Genomic DNA, 15,381 nt, shown 5'->3' on the forward strand with positions numbered 1-15,381 from the left:
CGCTAACGTTTGACACCTGATTGTCAACAGAGTAGCAATGTCCGCTGTTAGCAGAGAAGAAAGGCTCTCAAAGATGGAGAACGAAGAGAGAACTTCTTCTGTGTCGACCAGGTAAAACGGTTATTTCTTTTTTTATTTTATTTTTTATTTTTTACCGGAAATCACGGACACCATAAAACGATTTTCTTTTTTTTTGTGTGTGGGTGGGCTGACTTTCCTTAACATTTTCACTGACGGTTGGTTTAAGCATCTTTACGGAAACAGTCCCGCGTGCCCCTCGCCGGCAGTCACACGAGTAACGTCATCTTTTATATGAAAGTAGTTAAAGTGTCGGCTTTTTACGGCAGCCGGGAAGTTAATTTTTTACAGCGTGACGACGTTGACATTAACGGAAGCTTTACTCTCAACCCCTCGTGTTGTCTGAACTCTCTCTCTCGCTCTCATTGTAGTTGTTCACGTACTTCACACGAGGTGCCCTGCTCCTGACATGGTTAAACTCCATTGTCATCTTTCTTTCTTTTAAAACAGGAATTGAAAAACAGGCACATTTAAGGCCTCCTGAAATGCGCGACCGTAAATTGTGACGGGGTGTCGCGATAGTATTAACTGACGAGGAGGACCCTCAGAGCTTGAATAAAGCAGGAACAAGAAAGACAGCAAGACATTTTCTTCTTCTTCTTTTCTTTTTCTTCCGGCACTGCAGCACGACTACAAATACAGATTTCTGACAAACAAATGTCCTCCTCTCTGGATAAAACACAGGGCTAAACAATAACATTTGATTCAACTCGCTGGCTAATAATCTGAATATACATGATGTCATGCAGCTGATATTGAGACAGTCATCTCTCTCTGTGTGTCTCACATGCATCATACAGTAATAACCACTTGGTACCCTGCTCAACCACAAGAGGGTGATGCTGCATTTGGTTTCTTCCTGTATTTGGTAAACCGGCCTCGCCAGCATCAAGTTCTCACATGATTAAATCCTAACATGCCTAACTGTTGGGAGGTTAATATGGCTGCGAGGAGATGATTCACGGTGTGGAGCTGGGCGGGAAACGCACAAGTCCCAGAAGTATAATTTGATGTAAAATTTGGCCACTCTGCAGGCTTTTGTGTGGACGATATAATACTATTATATTATCATTAAATACAAGCTCACAATTACCACACACTAGCCTCAAAGATGGCCGAATGAATGGACACCAAAACACAGACACATACTATATAGTATATTCCCAATAACTGTGAATGAATACTGTGTATATAAATATACATATAGTATCTTCTTACATAACTGTCCTTTTTTATGAATAGATAAGAATAAGCATGTGGAATTTGGATCATGGTGAAACATCTTTATGGCTTCTATGAATTGTGACAGCGTTTTTGAGTACTTAGAAAAATGATATATATATTCTTATAGTCCTGGAAAACCTGGAGAAGTCATGGAGTTTTAAAAAATCCCAAAAGTGTAGTAAAAGTCGTGTAAATGTGTTCTATTCGTGTGTTCATGATGTTCATTTACGCTGAGTTTGAAATGATGAATCTGCTTTTAAAAGAGGCTCAAAATATAAGCAGCATACATACAGGCATCTATATAAATGTTTATTCTTTTAATCAAACTATTGTCTCTCATTCATTTGTGTCATTTATGGTTTACTGTACGCTTTGAATCCTCATTGTTACTTTAAATACTACATTTGATCACTTTTTACTGTTTACACACAGATTTCACACTGTTTGCTCATGGACTTTGGGTTAAAAGTAATGGAAATTTTGTTAAAAGTCATGGAAAAGTCATATAAATGTGGTTAAAAGTCATATAAGATTGTTGTTGTTGTTTTTATTATTATTATCTCAAGTAATGTCATCAAGTGGTTCCACCTTTTTAATGCTGCGTTCAAAACGTCGCTTTTTAACACATCCCCCGTTCGCTGGCCTTGCAGAGGCCCCTCCAGCCGACCTCTGACCCCTCTGAGGCTCCGCCCAGAGACAGCTGAATGTTTGGCATAGCAACCGGTTCAGGCTTCTGGTTTCCACGTGGCTCTTCTGGCTTGGCAGCTGCCTCCTGACTGCAGTTTTAAAGCCACAGTGAACATTAGAGATGGGGGGGGGACACACATTGTACCCCCTCCCCTTCCTCCTGTGGTTTTTAACAAGGAAGTAAACCCCAAAATGAGGTCCGTCCTTCCCAACATGCTTCAACTGTTGGTTTCTGGTCTCAGAGCCCCGCCGGCTGCTCGGGTTGTTTTTGTTGTCGCTGCACTGGGAAACAATTACCCTCGCCTGTCCCTCTGATCCCCGGGAATAATGATTTGTTTGTCTGGCGTGAGTTGTTGCCCGGGAGGAGCGTGCACATGCGTGTGTGCGTGTGTGTGTGTGTGTGTGTGTGTGTGTGTGTGTGTGTGTGTTGCCCTGGGTGCCTCCCTCCTGTCAGCTGATGGCAGCAGCAGTGTTGGGTTTCATCATGCTGTTTATTCCCCACCCTCTACCATCAAAGAAGTAAAGGAGGTGACGGGTGTTTGGTGTGTGTGTGTGTGTGTGTGTGTGTGTGTGTGTGTGTGTGTGTGTGTGTGTGTGTGTGTTGTGTTGTTCCATAACACAACCTGAAAAGAAGGAGGAGGAAGAATTCGTCTCCTCGTCTCTCTCTCAGCTGCAGCCACGACGTTGCGACACCGACTGTCAAAAACAGATGACCCGAGCTCGGCATGTGTGTGTTACGTGTGTGTGTGTGTGTGTGAGTGTGTGTCAGCAGTGGGAAGGTCTGCCTCTAACCTGACGCTATTAATACCACCTAATGAACATAATCTGCAGGGTCGGTTATCCTCTTACATTTGTTGGCGGGCTGGCCGAGGGGTGGAGTGAGAGAAAGAGGAGGGAAAAAACAAGCTGTGTGCTGCTGTATTTCCACATCGAGTGTGTGCCTCTCTCTCTCTCTCTCTCTCCCTCTCTTCCTTGCTCTCGTTCTCTCTTAAGTTGCTCCACTAAATGGAAGAAACAGAAAGCAACACACATGTTTAAAGTTTCGTTTCTGGTTCGACTCCCCCCTCTGTATTTTGCCAACACCCTCTCTCTTTATCTCTCTCTTTCTACCTCCCGTCTCTCTGCATGTGTTAATACCAGAGGACACGGCCGTTAACTTTATTGTGCGGGACAGTGTGTGTGTGTGTGTACACACACACTGAGTGTTGGCAGTACATTAGGATTAAAAGACAAGTTGCCGAGTACACACAGCGAGTCATGAGCGCTCTCTCGTACTCAGGAGCCAGAATATCTGGCTGTTGGACTCTCAGAGCCGATGGCAGGTAAGTGCTTTTTATTTATTTATTTACCTTCTTTTTTCTTCTCCCAGGTGTACCAAACGTCATTTTTCTTCGCTTGCACCCTGCGGGAGGTTTGAGCCCCTCTTCAGAAAAGCGGATAAACGAGAGAGAGCCTCGTACAGCTGAAAGATATCGGGTTGTTGTTGACGTGCTTTTTGGGAACGTTTACATCTGTCACTTAGTAACACGGCGGTTGCTGTTTGTGCTCTCGGTCGCACACGCGACTGATTTTCGACTACACAACTCGTTGGTTCAGTTTCGGGTGCGCGAGGAGACGCAGACAAACACTGTTTTCTATTTAGTCAACATTGGGAAAAAAACATTCTCACTTATTATTGCTTGGTTTTCCTCGGCGTGCTCCGGGAGATTTGAGGTTTTCGATCTTTGTTGTTGTTAAAAAATGAACGCCATGTGTTGCCTTTTAATCCATAAGATCCGCCACAGAGTCCAGAGCGCTGGTTTCCCTCTGGAGGGGGAAAAGCCTCCAGCTGGAGTTTAACCCCCGAGCCTCTCGCTCTGACCGGCTGCTCCTGCTGCCGTCGGCCACTAGAGGCGCTTTGCTGCAACGTTTCCTTCTTCAATCAAAACTCCAATTATGTTTCAAAAGTGCTTTAAAGAAGTTCGAAGCATTACAATAAAACTAAAAACAATTTGTTGTGACCTACAAATAGAAAATCCGGCTCTTTTAACATAGCTTTAAGATGATTTAGTCGAGCGGCGAGCGGACTTTTACTTCCTAAATGACTTTTCTCTGTAGTAGCTAACGGCTAATAATTCTACCGTTGGTGTTTAAAGTCACTGCGTTACCACAGATTAATTTCCGCCTGCGTGCATTTTTTTTCTCCCCTTCCCTTCCCCCAACGTCGTCGAAACCAGAGCAGCTAATATTGTTCGGCGAGAGCAACGAGTTAGCTCACGCCGCCTCAATCGAACACTTGTTGATGGCCTCTCCCAAAGCACACATCGCTCTGAATGAGAAGCTGCTGCTGATTTCTTCGACTCATTCAATTCAAAATAAATCCAAACAGATGTTAATCTTGGAGTCAAGAGAAGTTTTAACCTCGTCTAGTCATGAGTACCTTCATAAAGGCGTCCTAGTTGTTCTACAGCTCATATGACCTTGATGTGAATACCAGACCCGATTGTCCTTGGTCGCTAAAGAATCTGCAATCTCTTCAATTAATTTCTGCATAAATTTGATCAAAAGTCAAGAGTCTGATCAAAAAATGACTCCTCGGTCGCTCCCCGAGTTTTTAAAGTTGTATGTTTGGTGCCTTCCATCATGCCAGAGAGTAATACAGCACCTCCTTAGAACGATTCAGAGCTAAAGCATCCCAATCTGCAAAAATAATCACAATAAACACACACACTGACCCCTTTTCAAGCATTTCTAGTCCAGATATCATGTTTTTCGGTTCAGAAAAATAACTTTTTCCTTGGTCCCACCGGGACAAACAACCTACGGTACTGACCGTCTCTTTCCGCATGGGTCATCTGACGCGCTTTCAGATGAGTCTGAGGGCCAATGAGATCGCAGGACCTCAAAACGCAGAGGAGAAACGATGAAAAATTTAAAAAACAGTAGAACTTTGCAGCTTGCGACTCCAATATATATCACAGCTTGATCCCACTATAAAAATATTAAAATACAACCTTTTTGTTCTAAAAATGTACTCCATCGTTTCTCTTCTCACAAGGGTTTAGAGTACCATCCAAATGTATAAAATCGGATCTGTGAATGATGATCTAGAAGCATTTGAGTGTTCAGAGGTCTACGTACGAGTCCTTGAAACGCCCCACATGAAGCACAAGAGATCGGGAGGAGAGAGAGACGGAAACTGTAATGGACCCGTACAGGATAATATGGACCCGTACTTGTGTAGCACTTTTCTAGTCTTCCGACCACTCAAAGCGCTTTAACACTACATGACATCATTCAGCCATTCACACACTGATGGGAGGAGCTACCCCATCAGTATCAACCATTATTCATACTCCGTAGGCACAGCTCCGGGACCAATTTAGGGTTAAGCGTCTTGCTCAAGGACACATCGACATGGGCGAGCGGAGTCGGGGATTGAACCGCCGATCCCCTGATTGAAGGACGACCCTGCTCACCACTGAGCCACAGTCGCCCGCTCGGTGAAATTGAAAAGCGAGCGCTCGGTTCGGCCTCCGACCGCCGCGTCGATGCGTCCTGAGACGGAAATATTTCCACGCCCAGAAAGCCCCGCCCCTCCCCCCTGTGTCCTCCAGACGACCCCTTTTATACCATGTTGCCTTCATGCGTCTCGCTTCCTTTGAGCGAGGGTGTGTTTCCGCACAGGCCACCGGGCTTATCTTTTTATGGCGCCCGGGTTTGTCTTTAACCGATAACCCCCGCGGAGGTGAGCGCCGTGTTCGCTCTGTCATCCCTCCATCCCAGCTAATCTTTGCACTCTCTGTCTCTCGTTTGCTTCACATCTGACCTCTTGACCTCGCTGCACCTCTGGGTGGAGGAGGACGGTCTCCTGTGAAGGTGCGCAAACCCTGAGAGTTTAATGAATAACAGAGAGACTAAAAGGGTACATCGGCGGGGGGGGCGGGGCAGCAATCCTCTCTGGGTGAAAGTGTCGCTCTGAGACTTATCGCTCAAAGACACTTTTATTCATGCCAATTCATGCCCGAGGAGTCTCTTTTTCTTTAAGCTATAACATTTTGCACAGCAGCAATGGCCGTTGTCTTCCACTCGGCAGCAGGTCAGACCGGTTCTTAGCTCATCTCAGGCTAAAGGCTAACGACTCGGTCACGACGTGTCCTCCCTCTGATCGGGTCACGCCTCGATCACGTGATCTCCGGTCCCTCTTTTTTGCCATCGTTCTTTCTTTGCAGTATTTTCTGCCACTAAACCCACCGCAGTGTGTCGAAAACCCGCTTCCCCTTCACGCCGTCACATGTGCGGCGTGGACGTCGTCTTCCATTCTTCTTCACTTCCCTCCTCAACATGTCACGTGATTGGTTTGCCGGATTCTGTTGCGAAAGTCCGTCCATGCAATTTTTTTGAGCTCGGCCTCCTCGAACTTGCAGGTGGAGGTTTTGGTTTGCAAATCCTCTCCGCGCCTGAGAGCCTCACACCTGCTCTGAATGCCTCGCCATTTGTTTGTAAAGGAGTGTTTTCTTCTTTCTACCCTTTTGAAACACATCATTGCAAAGGTCTTAGTCACTGCGGCACCCTCCAATTTACTTCACGCACGACGGCCGCTCACCGGGTTTATCAAGTCGGCATTTTTCAACGGTGCAATGCATTCTGGTACCTGCAGCAGCCGAACTGTAAAAACTAAACATTAACCCGTGTGTGTGTGTGTGTGTGTGTGTGTGTGTGTGTGTGTGTGTGTGTGTGTGTATGTGTATGTGTGTCAAAGCTGAACCTGCAAAATTAGAAATCGCTCCCACCAGATAGGATTGAATTGTTGATAATGCTTTTTTTTTTCCGTTGGCGCTTCTTCGTTTTTTGCGTGGCAGCGGAGGCGGCGAGGGCTCTCTGGACCGGCTCCTCCCGGCGGTCAGCCCGGGCCCGTCCCCGAGGAAGAGGACCACCAGCCAGTGCAAGTCGGAGCCCCCGCTCCTGCGCACCTCCAAGAGAACCATCTACACAGCGGGCCGGCCGCCCTGGTACAACGAGCACGGGGCGCAGTCCAAAGAGGCCTTCGTCATCGGTAGGCCGCCACCGCGCTCGCGTCTCGTTATTTAACCTTTTCAAATGCAATCCTCCCCTCTGAGGGGGGAAGACTGAGCGATTGTTATATAAAACCGTAAATCATAGCTTGTTTTCTGACTAAAAAAGCACCAAACTGCTGTATGTGGATGTATTGAACACCATAAGTAATATAATAGTAATACAAGGGAAATATATGGTTTGGTACATTAGGAAATTCAAATAGCCCTGATGCCCAATAGACCCAATGGACCCAACAGCCATTGGATCTAATGGGGCTGAACAACATCTTACGTACCTTATATTCATGACACCAACATTATTCAAATATCGCTAGTGGTTGCAGAGATACAGAGTTACATTTTCGAGGAAAGGGCCTAAAAATAGGTTGGTTTTTAGGCCCCAGTGTGGCCCCCCCCCGTGCAGAGCGGGTCTGCATCTAATGGCTCGTCCTCCTGTAGAAAGTGACGGTCACGTTGTATTGATGACCCTCCACACGCAGATAGGAAGTGTGTTGTTTTCCAGGTAACAAGTGAAGGTATTTACTGCTAACGCGCATCGACGAGCTCCTTCAGAACTGTTATTGACATTTTTAACCGAGTCAAAGCGGCGCCGCTCGTCTCCCTCCGCCCGGCCGCATCTGTTCCTGCCTGTCGCGACGGCCTCGAGCGTCGAGCTAGCGCCCGCTTGCCCGGCGCAGGTATTCAGAGATGACTTCTGCGGCGTTGCTGAACGTCTCCCGCGTCCACAGGCCTGTGCGGCGGCAGCGCCTCGGGGAAGACGACGGTGGCGCGCAAAATCATCGAGGCTCTGGACGTGCCGTGGGTCGTGCTGCTCTCCATGGACTCCTTCTACAAGGTGAGTTCTTCAACCAAGCGAGCACAAACGACCACGACGGGGATTTCACTTCTGTAGATTTCTCTTAAAGTCACCAAACCTCACTGTTACATCACGCCTCATTTGCATATTTCAACATGGAACACTAAAACCAAACATTTCTTCACGTACGTAATGAAGTGGGGAAGTTTCACCCGCCTGGAGGGAGGGAGGGGAGACAGGAAGAGAGGGGGAGAGAGAGAGAGAGAGATGGAAAGAGAAAAACAGAGGGAGAGAGAGAAAGGAGGGAGAGAGAAATATGGAGGGAGAGAGAGAGAGTAAATGAGGATAAGCAGAGTGAGAGAATCAAACATTAGAAGGCAGAAGAGTCTGGGGGGGGAGGTGGGGTTATGTAATCCCGTCACAATCTGACAGCGGCGGTTCAGGCGGAGGGGGCGGGGCTCGTTTGCACACTTTGCGACGCCCCAAACGTCCAAAACGTTTCTGTCTGGGACTCGAGGCTTTTTCCACATTCATAACTCCGGTTCTCCGGTTCCCTCACGTCGAGCCTGTTGCACCAGTTTATCTCTCAGACAGTTATCGGCTCGAGAAGGAGGCGGGGGAGGAGGGGTTGTTCTGCAACAGCCAAATGCCACGTCTGGGGTTTTAACGCTCAGCTACCCTGAGGACACACACACACACACACACACACACACACACACACACCACCTGGTGCGGACGTCACAGTGGCGCATGATGTTCTCCTAAATTTAGGTCCCGCAACTTCAACGGCTCTTGAGTGTTTCAGCTTGTGTTCACACCATTTGAGCCCGCGATGTCGTAGAATCACAACGCATTGTTTCATTATTTATGAAGGTTTTTTTTAATATACAAGCCTTTTGTATGCAAACTTTAATGTGAGCATCTTCGCAAAAGCAAAGAAAAACGGAGGAATGACGTATTGGACTGAATGAAAGCCTGAAAGGTGTGAGCGGCGTGCTCCCTGCAGGTCCTGACCCCGGACCAGCAGACGATGGCCGCCAGCAACGACTACAACTTTGACCACCCGGACGCCTTCGACTTCGACCTGCTGACGCACACGCTGCGCAAGCTGAAGCAGGGCAAGAGCGTGAAGATCCCCGTGTACGACTTCACCACCCACGGCAGGCAGAAGGAGTGGGTGAGGACACACATACACACACACACACACACACACACACACACCAGCTACGGCGCGTAATCTCAGTTTCTCCATTACCTGAAAGGTTTTTAATCTCCCCTCCGCCGGAGGTTCAGAGTCGCAAGTCTGCTCCTCCAGACGGCCTCCAGCGAGCCTTTTGTTGAGGCTTCTCCTCACAGCGAGACTTTCTCTCTCTCTGACGGCGTGTTCGCACTGAAAGAGTTGTGAAATATTACCGCGAGCATAAGTATAATGCAGAAATAGTTGTTAATGTCCCATGGTCGATAGCGGAAATGAAAACACTTTTACAGGAACATGACCAGGTCAGTTTAGGTTAGCTAGTGAGGCTATGTGCCGCTAACGAGGTGTAACGTGGCTCAAGCCACGCCCCCTTTCCGTCGCGATTGGTTGCAAAAAGCCGGTAATGACGACGTGCGCGTCAGCAATAACAACTTGCACGTGTCTCCCCTTTTTCCACAGAAAACCGTGTACGGAGCCAGCGTTATCATCTTCGAGGGAATCATGTCCTTCGCCGATAAGAAGCTCCTGCAGGTAAACCATCGTGTGTGTGTGTGTGTGTGTGTGTGTGTGTGTGTGTGTGTGAACCTGCACATATAGGCTAGCGGGCAGTCTTGTAGTAAAGTGAAGAAAAAAAAACACTCTTGAAGATTTTCAGGTTCACGTTAGCTGAGGTTAGCTAAAGTTAGCTCAAGTTAGGTGCTAACGTTATTAGCTCTCCTGCTGATTTAAACACGGAGCCAGCGTTATCATCTTCGAGGGAATCATGTCCTTCGCAGATCAGTGTGTGAAAACATGTTGACAATCAGCTGTTTCTATTCACCGACTCTGACCGACGGCGTCTTTGCGAGCGGCTCGTGGAGTTGAACCCGCGACTCGTTTAAAAGCTCGCGGCTGTGCATGTAAATTTGTCACGTGCACAGAAACACCGCCAAGTGTTCAATCCGACTGCCAGAGGGTGTCGACTGCAGATTTCTGTTCCACAGATTTCTTTGTAAACACTAATATAACAATGTTCACGCTTTTCCGTTTTTTTTTCCTCGATAATTAAGTAAGTTGAAAAATAAATGTTTCCTCTTCAAAAAAAAAAAAAAATACCACAGTCATGAATGTGATTACAGCTGAAGTTAATTAACACACATTGACCCTTTTTCATTTCAGCTCTCAGTAAAGAGCCGGCTCGCAGATAAAAGATACACAGAATAAATTATAAAGATGAATTATCGCCGCACAGCTCGACTCTCATCATTTATTCATGGAGGGAAACGGTGTCGCGGCAGCGGACTCGTCCTCATCATCTCAGTTCACTTCAACACAGATTGTTGAGACCGAGGAAGAGGAAATATATCAATTTCAAGCGCAGGGAATTATTTCAAAATAAATGAATCGCTAAAATGGCTCTCTGGAGTTTGAACTGAAGGAGCACAGATCACCGCCGTCACCGCCGTCACCGACGTGACGGCCGGTCTTCGTGGCGCTTGTCCCGCCTTCTCCTCCGTTGCGATTGGTCGGCTGGGTTTGTTGGTGACGTTCACGCGGATGAACTGTCGTGTTGCTCGCCGAGCGACACGAGCGCTGCAAGTCACAGGGTTCAGACGGTCACGGAGTGTTAAAACGCTCATTTTCAGACCTGGAAAGAAAAGTCCTTGAGGCAAAAATATAACTCTAATACTTTAGTAGAACTCATGGAAATGTTTTATATTCATGTGATCATGTTCAATTACGCTGAGTTTGAAATATTTAATATGCTTTTAAAAGAAAGAATATCTCTCTCTTCCCTCTCTTCCTCCTCTCCCTTTCTCTCCTCTACCTCTCTCCTCTTTCTGCTCTCCCTCTCTCTCCCCTCTCTTCCTCCTCTTCCTCTCATCTATCTCTTCTTCCTCCTCTCCCTCTCTCTCTCCCCTCTCTTGTGCCTTTCCCTCTCCCCTCTCTCTCTTCTCTCTCTCTCCTCTTCCTCCTCTCCCTCTCTCCTCTTTCTCCTCTCCCTCTCTCTCCCCTCTCTTCCTCCTCTTCCTCTCATCTATCTCTTCTTCCTCCTCTCCCTCTCTCTCTCTTCCTCCTCTCACTCTCTCTCTCCTCTTCCTCCTCTCCCTCTCCTCTCCCTCTCTCCTCTTTCTCCTCTCCCTCTCTCTCTCTCTCTCTCTCTCTCTCTCTCTCTCTCTCTCTCTCCTCTTCCTCCTCTCCCTCTCTCCTCTTCCTCCTCTCCCTCTCTCCTCTTTCTCCTCTCCCTCTCTCTCCCCTCTCTTCCTCCTCTCCCTCTCATCTCTCTTCTTCCTCCTCTCCCTCTCTCTCTCTCCCTCCCTCTCTCTCTCTCCCCCTCTCTCTCTCTCTCTCTCTCTCTCTCTTCCTCCTCTCTCTCTCTTCCTCCTCTCTCTCCTCTTCCTCCTCTCCCTCTCATCTCTCTCTTCTTCCTACTCTCCCTCTCTCTCTCCTCTCCTCTGTGTCTCTCTCTCCTCTCTCCTCTTCCTCCCTCTCTCAGCTGCTGGACATGAAGATCTTCGTGGACACGGACTCGGACATCCGGCTGGTGCGCCGGCTGCGGCGTGACATCACGGACCGGGGGCGGGACATCGAGGGCGTCATCAAGCAGTACAACAAGTTCGTCAAGCCGGCGTTCGAGCAGTACATCGAGCCCACCATGCGGCTGGCCGACATCGTGGTGCCGCGCGGTGCGTGCACACTCCCCCCGATTCACGTGCACACTCCCCCGATGCGCGTGCACGTTTGCACGCACAGTGTGCAGGATACTGTCTCCAACAAAAAAATGAAAATAGTAACACTGTGTCGCTTTGTTTCCATGTTTGTCGTCAGGCGGTTGCAACATGGTGGCCATCGATTTGATCGTGCAGCATGTTCACAGTCAGCTGGAGGAGGTATTACACACACACACACACACACACACACACACACACAGAAGGTCCTGGTGGTAATTATCTGCGCGGGTGTTTAGAATACCAACAGAATCATCACAAAGGGGCGGAGCTGCAGCGTCACCTTAAATCTCTCTCGCCCGGTCGTTGCAAGCCCCGCCGCTCCCTCTAGTGGAGAGAAGACGCACTGCGCCAGCTTTAAGAGCAGGGTGGATGTGCAAACATTTAACACAAAACAAACACGTGCGTTGATAAAGAGTCTTCAGTTTGATCGTTGACAGAATCAAACACTGGTTGATGTTCATCCATATTGTATTCAGACATACATGCATATGTTTTCAGGTGAATTAATAAATATGTATGTAGCATGTATGTATATTTATATATACATAACGGCACTTAATATTGTGGGATAATTGCCATTAACTGCACGGCCTTCATAACGATCGTTCCAGGTTCATTGTGCTTCTTCCTCTGATTTCTCCGAGGGAGAAGCACTTTGTACAACAATGCAGTGTGCTGTTGTTCCCCCCCCACTCTCTCACACACACACACACACACACACACACACACACCACTAATGGACTGCTTTCTCACCCTCTCTCTCTCTCTCTCCCCCCACTTCCCCCTCCACCCCCCAAAATCCCTCCACGGCTCACAGCGCGAGCTCAGCGTCAGGTAGAGTGGCCTTTATCCTGTCTATCATTCTCTCCTCTCGCCAGCCTCCCCCCCTCATCCCTTCCTCTCCACCTCCACCCTCTCCCCCCTGACTGCTGCAGCTTCTTACTGGGAAAGAGAGAGAGAGAGAAAGAGAGAGAGAGAGATTACCTCTAACCTTCCACTGATCTGCTGGCTGCCGCCGCGCATCGCCAGGCGGCACTGTTGCCTCTGTGGCGCTAACGTGGCTAATTGGTGATGGAATAGAGATATCTATATTTATATCTATATTTATAGATATATAAACACACACTGGCCGCTGAGATGAAAGGGTTGGAGGTGTTCACGTGAAGACTTTCCTTCTCTCTGCCTCGTAAAGAAATGACAACTTACACTTTTCCTGCCTCCTGTGTCTAAAAATACACCGAGAGAAGAGAGGGGGGAGAGAGACAGAGAGGGAAGAGAGGGGATGGAGAGGAGAGAATGGAGAAGATGAAGAGTGGAGAGAGAGAAGAGAGGAAGGAGAGAAAGGGAAGAGAGGAAAGAGAAAAAGAGAGAGAAAGAAGACAGGAAAGAGAGAGAGAGAGATCTATTGTTAACTATCACACAGATCAGCCACAGAGAAAGTTTCCAATACCCGACTACAAAGCAATGAGTTTTTCCATTGAATGTCGGCCACAGTGTCAGAGACACACACACACACACACACACACACACACACACACACACACACAAAGAGAGAGGAAGTGAGCGTGGTGCCTGTCTTTAGACACAGGATGTCGAGGCCTGTGAGCTGAAATACCAACCTCTGCTGTTCTACACCGTGAACGAGTGACAGCCGCACCTCCCACGCAAAACACACACACACACACACACTCACACTCACATAATGGTTGTGTATGAATCCCCCCACCACCATCACCGGATCGGCGGAGACGTCGTTCGACCTCTCCGGCCTCCGAGCTGTCACTCTTTCTCTCCGCGTGAGACGATCCCTTCATCTCCTCATCCACCTGATGTTGTTGTGTGTGTTTTTTTTTCTTCTCCTCCTTTCCTTCCTCTTATCTGTCGTCTTTCTGTGTTTCGTCGAATCCTCCCCTCAAAAATCCCTCTCCCTATAGAGGAAACTTCGCTGGGATATGTGAGCAGATTTGCTATGATTTCTCTTTTTTCTTTGCATCCGGCTAACGGTGACCTGGTGTCAACACGAGTGTGTGCTCCTCTAGCGCTAGGCTAGGCTAACTCGAAGCTAATGTTGACGTGTGGCGTTATTAGTGGAGACCTATCATGGAAAATGACCCTCATGCATTTATTTATTGCATTTTCTATTTTATTTTAAGTCCATGTATAACATGTTAATCTGTTTTTGTGTATTTTCCATCATCGTGGTCTCAACACTGACACCCCTTGCTTTGCAAATTTTGTGCGTCTGCCCTTTTTTTGCACACTTTGCTTTAATGGCTACTGAGGAAAAAATTATTTGTGGTGGATTCAGTTTTCTGCACGTGTGTGTGTGTGTGTGTGTGTGTAAACCTGCACATATAGGCTAGCTGAGGTTAGCTGCTAATGTTACTAGCTCATGTTAGACGAGGTTAGCTGAGGTTAGCTCAAGTTTGATGAGGTTAGGTGAGGTTAGATGTGGTTAGCTTACGTTAGCTGAGGTTAGCTGCTGACGTTCCTAGCTCACATGAAAAGAGGTTAGCTGAGGTTGGATGTGGTTAGCTTATGTTAGCTGCTAACATTACTAGCTCAAGTTAGCTGAAGTTAGCTGAGGTTAGCTGAGGTCGTCTGCTCACGTTATTGGCTTACATTAGACGAGGTTAGCTGAGGTTAGCTGCAACCGTTATTAGCTGTCCTGATTTAAAGACAGATTTGTCGCTCAGAGAGCGTGTGTGTGTGTGTGTGTGTGTGTGTGTGTGTGTGTGTGTGTGTGTGTGTGTGTGTGTGTGTGTGTGTGTTTTCCCGTCCGTCCATTTGCAAGACTCTGAAACTCACTGCCGCGCTGTGCTCCGCCTCTTCACGGTTGCCTCCTGAAACACGGCGCTCTCGTGTTTGTGAGTCGTATTCACGCGTCTCTCCATCTTCCCTCTCCTCCCCCCTTATCCCGCACGCACTGCTATTGGTTGCCGTGGTTACAGAGCGGCCCTGGCTTCGGCGCACCAGGCCCAGCCCCTCCCCCAGACGCTCAGTGTTCTGGAGAGCACGCCTCAGGTCCGGGGCATGCACACCATCATCAGGTAGGAAGCAAGATGGCCGCCACGTCCGCCGCCGCGTCTCCTCCGCTTCACAACGGCATGACTGCATCTTTCTTCTTCCTCTCCTCCCCCAAAACAACGTAGGAACAAGGAAACCAGCCGCGACGAGTTCATCTTCTACTCCAAGAGGTTGATGCGCCTGTTGATCGAGCGAGCGCTGTCCTTCCTCCCCTCGCAGGTACCGAGAAGCACCGAGCTAAGCGCTAAGCTAAGCTAGCCGACTCACGCTCGTTATACTTTGTTTTCAGTGGAACGCTGGCTCTAAAGCGTTGCTGGACGTAGATCTAGGGAGGAAGCAACCGTGATGTGTCTATTTATATATATATATATATATATATATATATATATATATATATATATATATATATATATATATATATATATACATACATATTTAGATGCTGATACGGTACATTATGTGGCCTTGAAACGGGGAGCGATAGCGATGAAAGGGAAGAAAAAAAAGCTTGTATTTGCTAAAATAAATCAGATAGATGGCTGCAGCATGAGCACGGAAACTTATCGAGTCACCACAAAGGAAAGTTTCCATACCTGAACCATG

General features: G+C 47.8%; 1 protein-coding gene across 4 annotated transcripts in view; it reads left to right on the forward strand.

The window, feature by feature from the left end:
- Nucleotides 1-15,381, forward strand: part of uckl1b (uridine-cytidine kinase 1-like 1b) — a 17,507-nt gene continuing 2,126 nt past the window's right edge. The window contains exons 1-10 of one of the 4 annotated variants that reach the window (XM_068597163.1): nt 1-111; nt 6,831-7,024; nt 7,775-7,881; nt 8,849-9,019; nt 9,500-9,571; nt 11,517-11,706; nt 11,849-11,910; nt 12,569-12,585; nt 14,703-14,801; nt 14,904-14,997. In XM_068597163.1, the coding sequence (XP_068453264.1) occupies nt 38-111; nt 6,831-7,024; nt 7,775-7,881; nt 8,849-9,019; nt 9,500-9,571; nt 11,517-11,706; nt 11,849-11,910; nt 12,569-12,585; nt 14,703-14,801; nt 14,904-14,997 (1,080 nt within the window). In that variant the 5' untranslated portion in view covers nt 1-37. Of the gene's footprint in view, nt 112-2,596; nt 3,312-6,830; nt 7,025-7,774; nt 7,882-8,848; nt 9,020-9,499; nt 9,572-11,516; nt 11,707-11,848; nt 11,911-12,568; nt 12,586-13,685; nt 13,706-14,702; nt 14,802-14,903; nt 14,998-15,381 lie in introns of those variants that run through there. The other 3 variants (XM_068597162.1, XM_068597165.1, XM_068597164.1) reach the window with 3 other exon arrangements.

Source organism: Clinocottus analis, unplaced genomic scaffold (assembly GCF_023055335.1).
Source record: "Clinocottus analis isolate CAN_PGR_092001 unplaced genomic scaffold, fCliAna1.0.p SCAF_4, whole genome shotgun sequence".
NCBI classification, from domain to species: Eukaryota; Metazoa; Chordata; class Actinopteri; order Perciformes; family Cottidae; genus Clinocottus; species Clinocottus analis.